Source organism: Phoenix dactylifera, chromosome 8 (genome assembly GCF_009389715.1).
Source record: "Phoenix dactylifera cultivar Barhee BC4 chromosome 8, palm_55x_up_171113_PBpolish2nd_filt_p, whole genome shotgun sequence".
Taxonomy (NCBI): Eukaryota; Viridiplantae; Streptophyta; class Magnoliopsida; order Arecales; family Arecaceae; genus Phoenix; species Phoenix dactylifera.
Genome location: NC_052399.1, coordinates 15,384,004 through 15,403,402, shown reverse-complemented (window position 1 = coordinate 15,403,402; position 19,399 = coordinate 15,384,004). Strand labels below are relative to the sequence as shown.

At 37.5% G+C, this 19,399-nt stretch overlaps 1 protein-coding gene across 1 annotated transcript; it reads left to right on the top strand.

Annotated features, from left to right (window-relative positions):
- Positions 1-166: 166 nt before the first annotated feature.
- LOC103703376 (apoptosis inhibitor 5-like protein API5) lies at positions 167-18,722 on the top strand. The gene is made up of 16 exons (XM_008786214.4): positions 167-528; positions 647-811; positions 3,470-3,569; positions 3,647-3,712; positions 6,690-6,772; positions 6,856-6,930; positions 7,064-7,213; positions 11,823-11,888; positions 11,985-12,050; positions 13,940-14,050; positions 14,409-14,495; positions 14,576-14,682; positions 17,567-17,681; positions 17,767-17,832; positions 17,916-18,016; positions 18,096-18,722. The coding sequence occupies exons 1-16, from the start codon at positions 430-432 to the stop codon at positions 18,292-18,294; spliced, it is 1,656 nt and encodes a 551-aa protein (XP_008784436.1). The 5' UTR covers positions 167-429; the 3' UTR covers positions 18,295-18,722.
- The last annotated feature ends 677 nt before the right edge of the window (positions 18,723-19,399 follow it).

Sequence of the window (19,399 nt, the reverse complement as noted above, 5' to 3'; positions counted from 1 at the left end):
GAATTGATACTAATAATGAGGACTCCACTCTTAGGAAGAAGAAAAAAAAAAGAAAAAAAAAAAAGGACTCCACTGAAGTGCTCTGCCCTAGCGGTATCCACGAGAGCGGTCCGGACACCACCCCACCGCCTTAAATATCCGAGCCTAGTGATATGCGACCCTCTTCACCCGAATCTCATTGCGCGGATCGCAGCACCGCCTCTCCCCCGTCCCTGAAACCCCTCTTAAAAATTAAAATACCACCCAAAGTGCCAAAAGAAAAAGGGCCCGTTGTTCCGGCCACCCCTGTTCCTCTCGTTCCCAAACTCTTCACCCCTATCCCCGTTCTCTCTCTTTTTATCCCCCTCTCATCCTTCATCGTTCCGTTCTCCAAGCCAGTGGAATACCCTTCACTCCCTCTTCTCTTGCGTACTGTTCTTGCTGGCCGCCATGGCATACGAATCCGATGCCGTCGTCGACGACGCCGCCGAGGTTGAGAAGCTGTACGAGCTCGGGGAGCGGCTGAACGAGGCCAACGACAAGTCCCAGGTGCCTTCGTCTTCCTCTCTCCTTCGATTCTTGCGGCTAATCCTCTTTTCTTGCTCCGCTTCTTTGATTTCTTCTGACTCTAGGGTTTTGATTGGGGGATTGGGGTTTTGGGTGATAGCACGCGAGCGACTACGAGGGCATCATAATGGCGGTACAAGGGAAGAGCATGAAGGCGAAGCAGCTGGCAGCGCAGCTCATTCCGAGGTTCTTCAAGTTCTTCCCAAACCTTGCGCTCAAGGCCATGACCGCCCAGTTCGATTTGGTCGAGGAGGAAGAGCTTGCGGTTGGTTCTGATTCTTTGGCTTCTTGATTTCTAGGGTTATGCGTATTTCTACAATTCATTTTTTTTTTCAATATACAGCTTTATTGAAAGGTTTCAAAGTTTTAAATATTCTTGTAGACTGAAAGAAAAACTAGGTGTGCTAAAGAATTCAATCTGTAATGATGTGGAAACTTTTTCCAGAGGTTGATACATGCTTTCTGAGAAATGCAGTCTTGCTTCATGTTCCTAATGTGGCTTTTGAGATTGCAAAATAGGAAAAAAAGGAGTAGAAATTGCATTAGATTTAGTTTGCGGTCTCGATTTCCTATTTTAAAAAGAACTGTTCGTCACTGAAATCAGAGCTGGCCTTCTTTTACAGGTATCGCCTAAAAGGTGCACTGTATATAGTAATGTCTAGTGCGTGGGAGCCTTTATTTTGCATTCTCTTTAGAGCTATATTTTCGTTTCATGAACTCTGATGCACAGGGGATCAAAAGCCTTCAAGCTTATTGTTATCTATTCTTGAACAAAAATAACATGAGGTGGCCACCAGAGAAGAAAATATGGGGCGGGCATCTTATTTTGCCGCATGTTGATCTTAAGGAAGAAACTCAAAAATCAAGGACTTCTACTAATAAAGCTGCCAGTCAAAAAAAAAAAAAGAAACTGAAGAAAGAAAAGAAATTGTGCACGACATTCACTTTCTTCTTCATCAAGCCTCTCCATCCATTCTTTTCCTCATCAAGCCATCTTTTCTGTCTATGAGATTTTCCTTCTCTTTTTCAAGTTCTTTTCTTCTCCTCTAAATCTCTGTCTTTTTTAGAATTTTTGCATTTAAGAGTTCATGAAATCTAAGGAATGGTATGTATATAATTTTTTATGCCAGATAAAGTTAGAAAATTATGTACTATGTATAGGTACTAATGAACATCATGTTTTGGATATTATTTATCAATTTATCTAGAGATATGTATTGGTTTGTTGGATGACTAATTTGCTTGGTATGTATCATCTAGTCTTGTAGTATGTACTGAAAAATGCATATTTTGAAAACTGTGTATCAATTTACTTATAGGTGTGTGTTTGATTACTATTGGATGTGTATTAAAGAAGCTTATAGCATTTATGAGGAAGTTGATGAGTATGTATCACCTAGCCATGTAGTGTGTATTGGCGAATATAATATTTTGGAAACTGTATATCAATTTGTTTGGATGTGTATATTGGGTTGCTAGATAACTAATTGTTAAGTGTGCGTCACCTGGCCGTTTATTGTATAATGGTGAATATAGTATTATGGTAACTATTTATTGATTTATCTAGATGTATGTATTAGTTTGTTAGATGACTATTTTGCTTGGTGTGTATCATCTGATTATGTAGTGTCTACCGATAAAAGCATGTTCTGAAAACAAGAAAGAAAGAGGATGATGCGAGTGATTTTTTTTTTTTTTTTTTTTTAAATCATGGGACTGACGACTCCATTAGTAGGAGAAATTCTTGATTATTGAGTTTTTTCTTTAAGATGGGCACCAGGGGAAATATGACAAAATAGGAAGTTTGCTCTATATTTCCTTCTTTGGTGCCTGTCCCATATGATTTTTGTTCTCTACTCTTAATGGCTCGACATAAAAAAGCATTCATTGCTGCAATGATTAGAGGAAAAAAAAGGTACATTGGCAACATCAACCAAACGACAAATATACTCCCATGCACAAAAAAATATTCAATGCAATATCTGGGGTATATTTGTCATTTGCTAGTAGGGGCAACTCACTAAGTTACTCTGGCAGTAGCATTATAATTGTGCAATATATATAATTGTATATGCATATATGCAAGAATTGAGGAAGATAAAATCGTGAAATGTTTTATGCTCAGCTTTTGGTTGAACTAAGGATTTCTTATCTTCAAAGTCACTAATATGTACCCGCAGATGTGCATTTGCATGTGGACAAGTATATATGGACTCAAATGCTGCTACAAATTGGCAGACAATAATAAAATCTCGGAAGTAAATTGACATAGTATGCAAGTTCCTACTTCCCTAAAGTGTAACTATGGTCATAACCATCAAGGCTATTCCTGTATATTTGTCAGCATTATGAATCCTATTTGCCAATTATTCTTTTTACAAGCTATCTCTAACATTACTAGAAGATATTTTATATCTACTCACACAACTTACATTATGTCAACTTAGGTCTTCCATTAGCTGGTAAGACATTCATATAACTTAACAATATAAGCTCTTCTTGTATTTACGCACTGTAAATTCTTGCTGTGATCTTTATTTGGACTCATAAGTTCTTGGCCTCCTCATGATACTTTTTCTGACAATTGTTTGTCCAAATTAACAATTGGTATGAACCAATCAGTGGTAATGTTAACTCCTTGTTACCTGTGCGAAGAATTTTACTTCATTCTCTTCTACTTGGCATACATCGCCTACAGCACGTCTTTATATCTTAGCATAGGCATACCATCTATTTACTTTTATTATTGACTAAGTGTATGCAGAGCATGAGTAACTGGAAGCTCATGGCTAATTATTTTAATCATTGAATTGTCTTACAGCTGTGTTTCTAATTGAAATATTTTTTAAGGGTTTTGTCATCCCATTTCCCTGTGTGCTTTCCCTGGTTTCATTAAAATTAGTTGTTATTCATCTATTTACAGATTAGAGTGCAAGCTATTCGTGGGCTCCCTCTTCTTTGCAAAGATACACCAGAACATGTTTCTAAAATTGTAGATGTTCTTGGACAACTATTAACAGTTGGTACTTCCCCCTCCCCTCATTTCTGTAGCTTTAAACCATTGTCATTTTGTGGTTATGTGGTTCTTTTTATGCCCTAGAGGAAAACGTGGAGCGTGATGCAGTGCATAAAGCCATCATGTCCCTTTTAAGGCAGGATGCAAAAGGTAATCTGCTTATCGTAATAACAACCAAACTGATAACCATGAGTGATTAGCTTTATTCGGCTATTTGGGTCTAGTGATTCTACATAACTTTATTTACTTTGCCTAGCTTAACCTATGCTGCTTTTCTATTATAATACTGTCCTTATGAAAGCATCTTCTCATATAATATGTAGATCTACTTCCATGAGAATATTTGTATTTTTAGATCACACTCATTAATAAAATTCTTTGCCTTTTATTGTACATTTCTTTCAAACATCTTAGATAGGCCTTCAATTTTTCTTGCGGGGAAAGAAGTTAAAGCTAGCCACATTGTTGCAAACATAGTATTAAATTCACAAGTAGGTTTGCCACATTGTTGCAAGCATAACATTAAATTAACAAGTAGGTTTGGTTTTATAGAATGTTATCATTGAGTATCATATTTGATTAAGATCCAATTGATAACATGATTATTTCATAATAAGAATAGTAAAAGACATGCAAAGATGAAAGGAGCTTATAAAATTAGGAAATAAATCATGACCTTCCTTACATATTTGATGTCAGCTTTCAACCCCAAGGTAAACTGGTGGATTGGTGCTATATTCGTTGTTTAATGAGAAATTGATGAAATATATTTTAGAAAAAGGTCAAAATAACAGATCTTAGAATTAAGTTTGATGGCAAGGAGAAGCATGACAAAGTAGATACTCCCCGCCATATCAAAGAGAGATTATTGTATTTTCACTGGTAAATAGCTATGTTGGTTAAACTAGTATTAGGCATGAGAGAGGGATTAAGTGTAGGGCTGCTAATGGGCTCGGTCCAGCATGTGGCCCATCAATCGAGGTCAAACTTGGGCTCTGCCCAGGCCAGAAAAGGCTTCAGGATAAGGCCAGGCTCAATGTTGCAAGCCAAACTGATTTCAGGCTGAGTTTGGACAAGCCTTAGCTATGCCCAGGCCTGGTCCATAACCTACTCCATCAGCCAAAACAGGGCATCCATGGTTTGATCCGATATAACATATTTATATTATTATCTAATAAGTAAATAATACATATTGGAGAGTCATTTTGGGTTTTCTATCTTGAGTGGATGATCCACATTAAATAAAGAAAAATATCATCTTTTCGCTATCCTCTCTTCCACTCCCGTCTCTTCTTATTATCTCATCACTCTCTGGTTGCTTGTCATTGTCATAGCTCTTTAGCCATCTCTGCTGTGGGATTGACAGTTGAAGGTTGGCCATCCACTATAGCCATTGGAGCTCCAGCCCACATATGCTGCTGCTGTAAAATTGTCAATCGCTCTCATGAGAGCCCCTACTAGCCCACGCCACTATAGCTCCACCATCTATCATTTTTGTTGCCTCTAGATGCCTATGTCATCACGCTAGCCCTCTTACACCTCTTCCAACTCACTGCTGTTGGAGCCCTCTATTCGTCCAATGTTGTCTTCAGCCCCTGGCCCCTCCTTGCCTCAGATGGCACCATCTGACCTCTCCTGTGCTGCCTCGCTGCAGTTGGACTTTTTCTTTGGGTTGCAAATGAACAATCATGAACAGCTCGTGTTCGATGGTGGTGGCTCGTTCAAGCTTGATTCTGCTGGAAAAAGAGCTAAGCTTGAACATATTTTATAGCTCATTCATAAACAACCTGAGCTTGAGCATCTGAAGTTTGCAAAATTGAATGGAAGATTGTCTCAGATTGATAAGAAGTCCATTCATTCTTGGTTAAAAATTAAAATGATAGATAAATGAAGCTTGAAAGTATTGTGTCAAGCCCAATGCTAGAGTTGAGCTTGATTACCATTTCCTTTAGCAAGCCAAGCCTGAGGAGCCTCCTACTCAGCTCAGCTTGTTTGCAGCCCTATTTTTCTCTTCCTATGATGCTATTGCCTCATGTGCTCTCATCTCATTCCACTGTCGCTGGAAACTCCACCTCTCATCCTCCCTATTGTTGTGATTGCTAGAGCATTGCCATTTTGTCATCCTTCAAGGTTGTTAACTTATGCTTTCTGTTCCATGCCCTAGAGTCACTTCAGTCTCTGGGCCAACTCGGAGCTGGGCCTAGGCCTATCAAGATTGGGCCAAGGTTGGGGATAGGCCCAATTTTTGTAATAAAAGTCAAGCCAAGGCTGGGCCTAGGCAACTTGTAAAACTCTAGGTGGGGCTTGGGCTTGAGAATGGCTGGCCTATGCTTGACTCGCTGCTAGCCCTAATTAGGTGCAAGAATGATCAAGCAGAGATTTGCAAGATGAAGGGCATAAAATGACCTATCAATTATTTGAATAGAATGTTATTAGATGATCAAAATAATAAAATTTCAATATGGTTATTGGATTTCAAGGAGATGCAAGATATAGGGATCCAAAAATGACATTTTGGATATAATATTTATTAAACTGATTTGATATTGATGAAATTATGATAGCGATAAAAGATATTTGATTCAGCATATGGTGGAAATGTTAGGTGGGTGCATGAACTGGAATGAGGCTGGACAATAACACTATTGCCAGGAATTCCTGACAACTGATGCCCATATATCCACGTTTTTTAGGTCTTAGTAGGATTTTAGTTGTAGCAACTAAAACAGAGTCTGAGCTTGTTGTTGCAATTTAAACAATAACTGTATGCTCACAGTTGTGTGAGTAGAAATTTCGGTGATTCCATGCAAATATTTTCCTTTTGGTTTAGACCATGGTTTCCAGTGCTTCCCTGTTGGTCCATGCTGGTCAATATGTACCTTGCTGGGCCAGTTCCAGCACCTAGCACTGGTTGGCATGGTACCCATTCAGTCCTGAAAATGGGCCTTTTCGAAAAAAATTTCGCTTTCATTATGGAGTTGCACCTGCGCTTGACATGGCACTGCTTATTGCTAGTTGAGACAAATATTAGAGCATTTTAAAATTGAATTGCGTCAAGCTGGATTTTTTTTTAAAAAAAATTCACTTTTCTCCTCATATCTTATTGATAATTTTTTATTTTGTGCAGCTTCATTGACAGCTTTGTTTAAGCATGTTGAGCTAGGCATGGAATTAGTCCGTGAAAAAGTTATTTGTTTCCTTCGGGACAAGGTAAATGTGTGTCAACCTGCATGTCTGCTTTGGGAAAATAATTTGTAGTGTCTGAGTCATAATTCTAAATATGTTCAAATCAGGTGCTTCCTTTCAAAGCTGAGCTTTTTAAGCCTCAAGTGGAAATGGAAAGACATGTCACTGATTTGGTGAAGAAAGTAAGTTTCCTCCATTAGAGTTGTGATTCTATTTTGACTTATATGTTGGAATTCTTCTTGGATAATTATAGTGTTTCATGCCAAGTTCATCATTGGCCAAAAGTGTTCTAACAAAGAAGTTGTTGTATCTCAGAGTTTACAAGATGTAACTGGTGCTGAATTTAAATCATTTATGGATTTCCTGGGGAGTTTTAGCATATTTGAGGATGGTGCTCCTCCAGAGCATATTCAAGAACTGCTTGAGATTATTGAAGGCCAGGCCGACCTTGATGCACAATTTAATGTAAGTAATTGTGATGATTGAATAATGGAAAAGATGAGATGTTGTTGATAATGGAGTTGTCAACATATGGTATCCTGATCAATCAATCTCACCAACTACCATAAACCTTTCTTTTTCTCAGAAACACAAGTCATATTATCCTGCCATGAGATGTGTTCGAAAAAGTTTTGCTATATAATGTGTCGTCTATTGGGATAAATACATTTGTCACAAATGACCTTCGCCTTGTACTACGTTTCCAGCAAGGATGACAATACTTATTTCTGCCTTTGATTCTTCTACGTAAGACCATTCTGTGATTAGGTATAAAAGCATGGCCTGTCCTAAGGATCGTCTGGCTGTCCTCTCTTCTTTTTTTGTGGGCTAGATGTTCTTTTTGTCTGTCTGTTATACTCTCCTTTTTTCTCTCTCTTCTCTCAGGTCTCCTCTTTTTCTTTTGTTTCTTATAGCATTCCTTTTATATTTTTTTTTTCAATTTTCTTAATGAAAAGCTAGTGGGTGTTCCCTCTTTTGCTTCTCAAAAAATGTTCAATTCCTTTGTCTTAAAAAAAGGAACAAGAATACATTTTCATCCCTGAAATTTGCTATTAGCTCATTGTTTGCCCCTTAACTAATTATTACTTATATTACAGTAAAAACCTATTTACTTTATAAGGACAATCTGATGGCTTGGTAGAGTTACTCTTCTGAAGTGGGCTGCTGTTCTCTTAAATTTTCTGTCAAGTCATAGTCCTCTCCAGCTAAGGAAAATAGGTAGTTCTTAGTACCGAGGATATCAATACTGGACATATTGGTCCATATTGGGTGTATTGACTCTTACTAGTTGGGAAACGATACTTGGTATGCCCCCTGTACAGGGTGTTAGTGCCAAGAACCGAACTATATTGACAATATACCAGCTAGGTACAGGTATGGGTACCAAACTGTACTAAAAATTTTGCTTAGTACAATGTTGGAATAACTGTAAATTGCTCAATTATGTTTGAGTTCAAGGCTGAATCGAAGTCAACAGCAAATCTTGGAATTCAACCATATGCATTAATGGTACTTGGATTACACACTAGTTGCTTTGCTACATTAAGACTTGTGCTCTGACAATGATAAAAAGGAAAAAGATCTGGATGTTTCTGTTTACATTGCTCAATGAAGTGTCAATTATACTGTGCATTTTATGGTAGTTTGTAGAAGAATATGCTTCTTTTTTGTCTTAAAGAGAAAAAATCATGTACTTGAAAGGCCTTGAAGGTTAAATATGATGCCTTTGATTAGGAGATAGGAAAAAATCATTGAGGATTTTAATGAGGATTAATATGAAATGATTATTCAATGGAAAGGGTTTATCAGATACCTAATTGATAAATTTGTTTAGGTGGATGAATGGAATTGGTATAGCATCTTTTGGAATGTCAGAGGTGAAATGGTTTTGAAAATTGGAAGCCTCTTGTTAGTCGTACATTTAGGTATATGATATTGATGGGGGCTGTGGGATGAATCCATATCTTCCCCAAGTATGTTTCAATTGCATATATTTTGAAGAGGATCAGCCATGTGCCTGGTATTCTTAGTTGTTCCTGTAAGCCAAGTGAAGAATATAGGCATTGATATTGTGCTCACTTGTGGAACTATATAACATTGTGGCCTCAATTACAATGGGATCTACACCAAAGCCAGCAGCAAAGGAATCTTCATTGACACAATAATGGCCAGGGACTGCAATGTGGAACTGCAAAGACATGACAACAAGTTTGATTAACTATGTCACACTACAGCTAAGAAAACTATTAAGAGCTTGAAGTGCTGAGTGATCTTTGGGGCAATTTCGAAGTCTGTGATTTTCAAGGGTAAGATTGTCTACTGCTGTTGGCTCTTGTAAAAGGAATCTGAAAACCCATTCTTCTTCAAAGTTTGAAAAAATGAGCAGGATACTCTACTCACTTAAAGAAGAGGTAATTCTTGACCTGATTGATGCATTTAAATTCAAGACAACATTGAGCGACACTATGCTTGAGCATCTGCTAATATGATTTTGGGTGTGATCGGTGGCAACAAACAAATCGTGATGTTTCTGATCGCGAATAACAAAATTTATGGCAGATTTTGCATTCTCCACCTTCTAATGATGCACAACAGGCATGTCTATGGGGACACACGTCCTGGATCGCTGCCAAGATCCAAGAGAACTTTACATGTGTCTCCATTGCTTCTGGCATGTTCTTGAATCCGATACACAGCCTAGACAAGTTGTGGACTAGCAGCCTTGAAAGAAGTCCTAAAATTTTTTCTTGAATAAAGGTCTGACTGTTTCTTTGCATAACTAGAGTTGTTGAAAAAGGTGGAAGAATGTTTTATTAGTGTTGGGATTGATTGGGGCTGCACTTATTGAATCACTTGCAATAAGTTCATAATTGTGGAAGAGAACTGGTTAAAAGAGATGAGATTGAGTCCCCTTTTTTGGTAAATTTCATTCGTTTGTAGTTGAGAAGGTGTTTTTAAGCAAATGGAGGAACCTTATAAGCTTTAACAACAAGCATGTGATTGCAAAACCAAATCTATTGGTTGCAGATCTTCAGGTTGGTAACAAGATGTGCTATAGTTGGTTTTTGACTAGGGACTGTGGAGCAGAGATGCCGAGTCACTTTGCAGACCAAGGCTGCACTAGCTCTCACTACACATTACTTAAAAACATTTAGCTGTCAAAAAAAATGTGAATGAAGTCAAACAGAATGTGCTAACCCAGATGGAGTATCCATTTCATATGATTCTAGTTGGCTTTTAGAATACATTTTATTTAATAAGCCTTCGTCTCATAATATTAGTAACCTATTATGATTTCCAACTTCTAAAAAAGTGAAGACAGAAATTTTGAAGTTCATGGAGTTAAAAAGCAAGAGGCTTCTCTCCCCATTCTTGCAATCATCTGTCAAAAACTACTTGGAGTAGTAGTATATAAACATCCTCAATGGCTAGACATAATGTTTTTTTTCACTGACGTGCTATATACAGCTTTATGAGGACCTGTAAAGCTGATCCCTATTAGGTGGCACAGGATCTGGTGATTTTGGATTATGTAAAATAGAGTACTTTTATTTGCATGGGTTGCTTTTCCTTCCTTTATTCATCTATTTTACCGTTTCTTTCCCCCATTTCCTGTTTTCACGTTTTTATAATTTTAAAATCTGAATAAAACTTATAGTATGCAATTCTATTCATGATCGACTTCACTCTTAGCCCCCTAGATTTATGACTGAGTGCTGATCCTGACATTATTGGTTCTGATAATTCCTGCCTCCAAGAATGTAATCATTCCTCTTTCTTTGAAAATCCTTTGATCAAATTGCCTCTTTGATCTCTAGTAATTCTGCAATATAGTAGTCGTTTCAGTGACATCAGGATTTATATTGCTGTTCGGTTGCCAATGCTTGTTTTGCTCAAGAACAACTGCTTATTCTGCAGACTGCAAGGACTGTTGAAGCCCAGCCTTCTTCATAACATTCCTTTAGCTATTATCATTTTTGCCAATTATGTTGTAGCTGATTTAATTAATCATCCTCATAGGTGAAATAAAATAATCATGAATGGTTTCAGTTCTCTTCCCCAAGTGATCAAAGATTTCTTGGCTACCAGATGTAGCATATTCACCTAAAAGAGCTAATACATGGTTTGCTGTACCAGACCGTACCACATGGTACACGGCATTATGTACTGTACCAATAGGTTCCGAGACGATATGCCCCGCTGTACCGAGTGTTGGTATCAAGGTATGTGCACTTGGTACCAGGTGTACCAGTTGGGTACTGGTAAAGGGTCTAGTATTGAGTCTGTAAACCTTGGCTAATATAGCACCATTAAGATATGGTTTTGTCATGACTTGATAAAAAGGTTTGCAGTACCTGTATGTACCGCCCAAATCGAACATACCGTATTACACCAGTACCAAATTGATACTTGGTATGAAGGATGTATCGGGTGTTGATACGCTGAGCCGGCTCCATACCATTCATACCAACACTGTACCAACATGGAACTAGTACAGGGTCCAATACCTAGATTGTGAATCTTACTTTATAATATATTTTGTGTACATGTTGACGCATGTTGGGATATTGCAAGAAATCTGCAATTGTTTTCAGAATACTTAAATGCTAATGTTTTATATGTGCCTACCATATAATGTTTATCATGACAGTTTCATGGGCTCCTACCAAAACCGAAATATCATGCTTGCTGGACTAGTCCTGAATTATGATCATTTTCAAACCTGTGTTTGCAAGTATATAGCTTTTGTGGCATCAGAATGTGCAAGTGTGTTAAACTTTAGTTTCTTCTGTACAGCACCTCTTTTTTGTCTTTGATGCTCACTTAAAAGATGTCTTTTCCTCTTGCCATTTGCATTAGGCTTGTTTTTGTTGACTTTTACTTTGGCACTGCTTGGGTTCAGGTTGTTTATGCAACACCTGATTTGTGCAATTCCTAGTTCTGTTAGAGAAGAGTGTGAATGGTATCAGTTAAATCTTTATTTTCAAAATATTTAAGGAGTTTGTGGGTTCTACTTAAGCCCAAATCCTGAATCATTATCTCTTACAAGGATGTACCGCATGTATTATTGCAGGTATCAGATATTGATCACATCGATAGATTGATTTCATGCATGTATATGGCTCTTCCTTTCTTCATGGTATGTGAGACAGGCTATCTTTTGTTAGTATGGCTAAGAAAATAATCTGCTGCTATGGTTCCTGACCTGTCTAAACTTTGATTGCTTTTTTTCCAGAGAGGTGCATCAAGTAGCAAGTTTCTCAACTATTTCAACAAACATATATTACCTGTCTTTGATAAGGTAATATATGGACTCTTCTATGTTCACAGATAATGAGAGTTATGTTGCACAGATATGTTCTAGTTATGCTCTTCAAGTCATACATACTCCACTTTTCAGATACTACTTAACTCCCACAGATTATTATTTATAAGTTTATCTGAGTCAATTAGTAAGGATAGAATTCTAATGATGAATCTGGCATCTGGCAAATTATTATTATTCTTGTAACTAAAGCCAATCGAATTAATAATTGTCAGAGGTTTGAGAATGTAGTTTTTTTCTCCCATGGGGTGAGTGGGATCTTAATGTAGAACTCTTGTGTTATGCTGCTAAAATAAGCATTTGTATTGTACAAATCAAGTCCTTTTCTTGATCTTTTTGATCATCAAGGCCCTGTTTGGGGGAGCTGTTAGTAGTAGAGCTTTTGGAAGTAGAGCTGTTGGAAGTAGAGCATTTATAAAATGCTGTTTGCTGTTTGGTAACTACATTTCTAAAGTGCTGTGGCACTTTAACATGTGTTTGGTAAACAAACTGAGAAAGTACTTTTGTGTGACAAAATGACCATAAAGAACATTACTAGTATTATATAATAGAGCATAATAAAATATAATATGTATTAATACATAAATATATGATATAGTATAATATTAATGTAATGTAATATAATATTATTATAATATAGTACTATAACATTATGTATTATAAAATAATAATTTAATATAATATTAAATTATTTAACATAACATATCAATGTATTATGATATAATATAATATAATATTATATTTATAGTATAATACAATAATAAATATATAAAATATTATAATTATTAGTGTAAATTAATTTTTCATCATTCTAATGACCATTTATCTCTCTAACAAATAGAGAGAAAGGAAGAAGAAGATTGAGAGGGAAAGGGAGAAAGGAAGAGGCGGGATAAGGGTTTTGGGGGGAAAAAGTGATTTAAATGGGGGCATTATGGTCCAAAAAACAGCTTCCCGACAAAGCTGAAAACAGAATTTTCGGAAAGCTCCAAATTGGAGCTTCTCCCCAAAAGCTATTTTCAGCTTTCCGCAAAAGCTGAAACAGCTTTCCGAAAATTTTACCAAACACCATTTTTTTATCTAAAAGTACTTTTGGAGGGTCAGAAAGTACTTTTTGGTCCTTCAAAAGCTCCCCCAAACAGGGCCCAAGTCCCAGCACCTTTCTTCAAACTCTCATTGGACCAAGAACTGGGACTGGAAGATAAACCTAACCTGAGAACTAAATACTTCATGGAAAGAGAAACTTTGCCTTGCAACTCAATAGTCAATTTGTGATAACCTTATCTCCAGTAATACAAAAAGATTTCTTAATTATTGTAGCATAAGCTCCTACAAAATCTCGGGAATGAAAAAATTGCCCACAAATTGCATGTTATATGGGGGATCTGTTTACTTGAAAACTCATTTTTGGTCTTCTCTCCATAGCATCTGATGCAAATTATCATCCTTTTGAGAAGTAGAATGAGAAAACAGTAATAGGAAGTTAGCTCACCTATACCAATTCTTGTAAGTTCTTCCAATTTTTTTAATAAAATCCTGTGAAAGGTTAATGAGCAAATCTGCATCTTTAATGCTGGCTCTGGTTATGCATTCATGGTCATGCTGCTACTGTAATGAGATGTAATTTGGGGCTGTGGACTGCTTTTGTATGGTATGATGAACATACAGAAACACTTATATATATCTAGGTATTTACATCTGTATGTGTTATTTTTTGTTTAATTAGAAGTCGATATCAATTTGGCCTATATTTTCCACGAGTAGTGCTAGTTGTTGTTTAATTTTTTTTACTCATTTTTCAAATGTAGTCTTTATTCCATCTAATATATCATCATCATCATCATCATCATTATCATTCTTGTCAGTTTCCTGAAGAGAGGAAACTAGATTTGCTGAAGACTCTTGCTGGAAGTTCACCTTATGCAGCAGCACAGGATTCACGGCAGCTTCTTCCATCTATTGTCGAATTGCTGAAGGTACATGTTTTGCACCGCATGATCCAGCAAATTAAATTTTCTTCTGCTATCTATTTTGTGCTCTTTCCTTTATAAGGATTTCTTGGACTGTGTTTTTGTTGATTGCACAGTTTCCTATTTTTCTGGTATTTTATGCTTTTCAATCAAACCATTTTTTTTGGGTCCTTCACAAATTAGGTTTTTTTTTGACTTGACTATTATCATTTATTTTGTTGTTTGCTGAAGCATTACATTTGTGAGCAATATCTATCATTTGATGCCATTCATCTGTCACTATTCAGTTTGTCAGACATCTGCTGTGATTGCTCTATTCATGATAATAATTTCTAATTTTATATTTATTTTTGAATTTCTACAGAAATACATGCCTCGTAGAAAGACGGAAGAATCTACACTTAGTTATGCTGAGTGTTTGTTGTACACATTTCACCACTTAGCTCACAAGGTTATTTATCTTCACTGTTGTTTTAATTGTTATACCCACATGTAGATCCTTGTATTTTTATTGAGATGTATGTGACACAGACTCCAAACTCCACAAATAGTCTTTGTGGTTACAAGATTGTGACTGGCCAGCCATCAGACAGGCTTGGGGAGGATTTTTCAGATAACTATAAAGATTTCACCGAGAGGTAATCACATCTTTTACTTTTATTCTATTTGCGCAACTGCTCATTGAGCCTATGCTGTCAATATCTTTGACTTATATATTTACTTTTAGTCGATCCTGTCTTGACGTTAGTGCTAACAGGAAAAGCTTGTACACACTTCAAGCAGTTTAATTTTATTTTTAGGCATTCAGCAGTGCTTCTCCCATGTTTTTCTTTTTCTTTCTTTTTTTTGTTGGTGTTTCGCGCGCGAGGGGGTAGGTGTGTTGTTGGTTGATTTCTGCTAATATTACTGGTGACTATTAATATGCTTACCGCTCATGATGCATATTTACGTTGATATAAGTACGAATTTCCCGCAATAAACTTTGCTGTCATTTCTATTTTCTGAATATGCACATTGGAAAGATGAGCACTTCCATCATTCCTTATTGTTCTCCTTTTTTATGCATGTAATTACTCTTGGTTATTCCTTTACTAAAATTATGTCCATCATCAGCATAAAAAACTGTTAAACTCGCAAATGTCCTCTTTTATTGCTTTTTTTTTTTGTTGGGGGGGGGGGGGGGGAGTTGGGGTGAGTGCGAAAGAATTGCGGTGGGAAGTGGATAGTGAAGATAGGGTGGCATTGGGGACAAACTAGGATAAAATTGTTGTAGAGTCAATGGAATTATACAGATGGAGAGTGATTTGCATCCTACAACTTAGCCTGAGGACGTTTTTTTATTCAAAACAATCACTTTGAAGATATTTGATTCTTTGGAGAGATGTTGGGTTCTAAGGTCAACTTAGTAGAAAGCAGGGTCGGCGGAACCGTCCCAAATCGTGTGGTTCCGGCAACGAAAACGAAACCCATTGTCGAAGGGGGAGAAGAAGGAAAGAGAGAAAAAGAGAGAGCGAGCAGGGGAGGGAGGGAGGGAGAGGGAGAGTTGTCGGAGGCCGGCGCTCGGGCAGGAGACCGTGGCCGGGTCTCCTGTTTTGAACGAAACAGAGGTTCGGCCGCTAAAAAATTTCACGATTTATCGGCAGACGAAATTACGAAATTTGCCGACTTTACTTAAAAATCGCAAAACTTTTTAGCGGTTGGGCTTCTGTTTTGAACGAAACAAGGGACTTAGCCGCGGCTTCCGCCTCCTGCATGGGCGCCAGCCTCCAACAGGCCTCTGTCCCTCTCTCTCCTTTCTCTCTCTCTTTTTCTTTCTCCCATTCGTCCTCTCCCCCGCCTCCTTTATTGTGTCGGTATAGGCCTGGCACGGCATAGCATAGGCTCGTACCGTCCCGTGCCACTGGGCAACCGGTCTGATGCCTGGTACCGGCACAGCAGATCATAGTAGAACATGTAGGTTACTTTTCCTTGAGCTTGATTAATCAATATCACTTTAGTTCTATGATTTTTTTTTAATAATTTTCACTAGGATATGCCTGAGCTTCATCTTTCTTATGATTTCCCTATTGCTTTTTCTATGATGGTTGGAATGAAGTTAGTAGTTGGAGCTGGAAACTACTTCTAGTAGGGAAAGCTTTTCTTTTCCTTTTTCCTCTTTAGACCAAGTTTTTTGGGGTGTCTATAATTACCATATAGAAATAAAAAGTTACATAGTGAATATTTTAACAATGTCTTGTCGTGTTGACTAAAAGATCAATTGTCTTTGATGATTTGTCCACTTGGAAATTTGAATATTATTCAGAAAAGGAAGACAGATGAGATTTCTCTTTCATTGCACATTATAATTCTCAAATCTCTCCCCCTCCCCCCTCCTCCTCCTCTTTGTGTGTGTGACATGCATGCATGCACGTGCTTGTTCGCTCTTGCAAACAAGCATGTGTGACATGACATGACATTTGCACATTTAGATGCTCTTACTGTACTATCAAGGGTATTAACAACCCATAGGAATCAATAGAAAAGGCAAATCCTGATGAACACCAGATCCGGCTCTTTTATTGATACAGTGAATATATCCGCTGGACTCTGTTTTTCTTTGACAAATAAGCTAGGAGTCGTTGGCATTTTCCTACAAATATTCGTAAACCTCTTTGCAATAAGAAAAACTCTTTTATGCATCAATCTAGGATGTAAAAAACACCGTCTGTGATGCATGTTGACTGTTGGTAACCAAGCTAGAAACATTTACAGCAGACCTATCAAAGAAGCATGAACACACCCACAAACATGAGTTAACATCATATACTAAATCAGACAAAAATAGCAAGGGAAAGAAGCTTAAAAGGTATTGGGGAAGTTTGGGGGTGGAAAATAAAAAATTGAACTCAAATAATTAAGAAATTTGATTTTCTGTTCAGTATCAGCGTTATTGATTTTGTTGTGCTTGATTGTTTTTCTTGCCTTAAAACTTTTTTCCAAAACGAGTTGCCTTAGTAGTGTATCTTTAGAAAAGGGTCTCCTGCTAAAAAGGCATATATCCTTATTTTGTGTATCCCCCATTTGATTTTCATATATGATGGTATTTTTCACTTTGCAAAAAAAAAAGGTCGACTTCCTCTTGACTTGCTTTAAATTAAGTTAGGTTAAACTAGCTGTTAATTTATAGAAGTGCTCGTTGCAATCCCTGTGAAACCAAAATGTCCCATTGCTAATTAAAAGCATAAAATTGAGGCCTATCTAGCTTTTCCATGGAAACTTAAAATATTCTTTTCCCAGAGCAACATTTTCTTGAGATCTAGGTTCAGTAACTTGATGAGATACTTCTACTTGAAGGAGAAAATTTTGATTTACAGAGCAGACCCCCACTGCCCCGTTCAGCCAGTTTATATGAGGACTGTCATGCAATCTATTAGACTGATGTACAAGCAAACGCAATCTTTTACTTGCGTAATGCTTTCATAAAATTATTGTAGTGAAATTTTCTTTGTTGACAGCCTTGATGGTGGTGATGATGTGATGCAGGTTGAGCTCAATCGAGGAAATTGCGAGGGCGGCTATGAAAAAGCTAACTCAGCAGATGGCAGAACATAACAAGGCAATGTCTGCAGTTAAGACAGAGGAGGAAAAGGCTAAGATCGTGAGTCTTCTTGATGGTCGACAATTGAATTATCTAGCTGAGCCTTCATGCCAGCTTATCTGATACGATTATGAAACTTCTGCAGAAGATGGAGCAGCGGAAAACAACCAGTGGATTGCGGATCTGCAATAATATTTTGGCAATGACGCAGGTATTGTAAATGTTCATTTACATCATCACGTAGAGGTGCTGCCTTTGTATCAATTCGACTGATGCCAGTTATGTTAATTTCAGCCATTGCATGCAAAAGCCCCTTCATTTATTGGAGATAATAAAATCAGTTTATCATGGAAGGAACCAGAGAAACCATCACCAGCTTCATCAACTGCAGCAGGGTAAGATAAGAGTTCTCCATCTGTTGAGCGACTCTTGTTATGTTTTTATTCGAACCTCAAATTTGTGTTGCTTTTGCAGGGTTAAGCGAAACGCAGCATCTATTAATGGTTCAAGCACGAAAACAACAGCCAACAAGAAGGGGCGAGCTGCTCGAGTCATGCAAAGCCAGCTTGTGAACAGAGCTTTGGAAGGCTTGTCTCGGGGTGGGAGAAACAATGGAAGAGGAAGGGGTTGGGGAGGCCGAGGAAGGGGAAGGGGTTACCGTTTGTTCAGATGAACACAGTAGCTGTGAAGGAGGACGGTGCCTAGTTTTCCTTCTTGAACTTCAGATCAGGCAAAGGGGGATTCCTTGTTGCTTCTTTTGCTCATCTGATTGGAGCAGACTGAAAAAATTGATCCAGTCCACACGGGGCTGGGCATATCTAAAATGACCGACCGTACCAAGGCTTTGTATTGGAGAGAGGCTGAAGGAAATTCATAATCTTTCTTGTGGTTCTTTGGAGGCTCCAATCTTATTGTGTGCGTTAATTTTCTGACCATTTGTTGGTCAGCTTCATCTTGTTGGACATCTCACACAGGTTTAGCGGTTGAATATTCATAAGATTCCCTAGTTCTTTTCACCATGGTATGTTGTCAAGTGTGGAATGTAAATACTATTATTGCTAAATTTCATGAAAATTAATTAGAAAATATTTGTGATATGGATATGAAAGATATGAATGTGCTGATCTATTTGAGGACATGATCTGTAGACAGTGAGATGTCCAGGAAAATTCAGGAGCAGAGCATGTTGTTTAGCTTTCAGGAGATTTAGTTGCGCTGATGAAATATTGGGCACTCTCAATCATCATGGACAAATATTTGTGAGATACATGCCAAAGTTTGTAATCCATAAAGTAATGACGAATTTGCCTATGGATATTGAAGTGAGAGGACTTAGTCTGGAGTCATTTAACAACTATGATGTTGCTAGAAGTCCTCTCTGATAATTCATATGGTAGATGACCTTGAGATGCCAATGATGATCTGAATTATTGGTATGAGATGCAGGATGTTGTTTGTAGATTTTGACTTGAAGGTTGGATGAAGGTTCAACCTCTGAGCATTGCGATTAACTGGATTAACTAGCATCGGTACTCTCTTGAGCTGGTTATTGCCACAAATATCAAGATTATATTTGACTTTATCTGGTAAGATCAATATTTCAATTAATGTCAACAAGATTAGCAACTTTGAAAGGGGTATTATCTTACGAGGTAATGCTCGTGAGCAGTCTGACGAGTAAAACGAGGCAAATATATCAAAAAAAGTAGGCCAAAGAATGAGTAGTCTCTTGGTCTCTCCCTAATTGGTGGTCTCTCCCTATTTGACCTTGCGCGTCT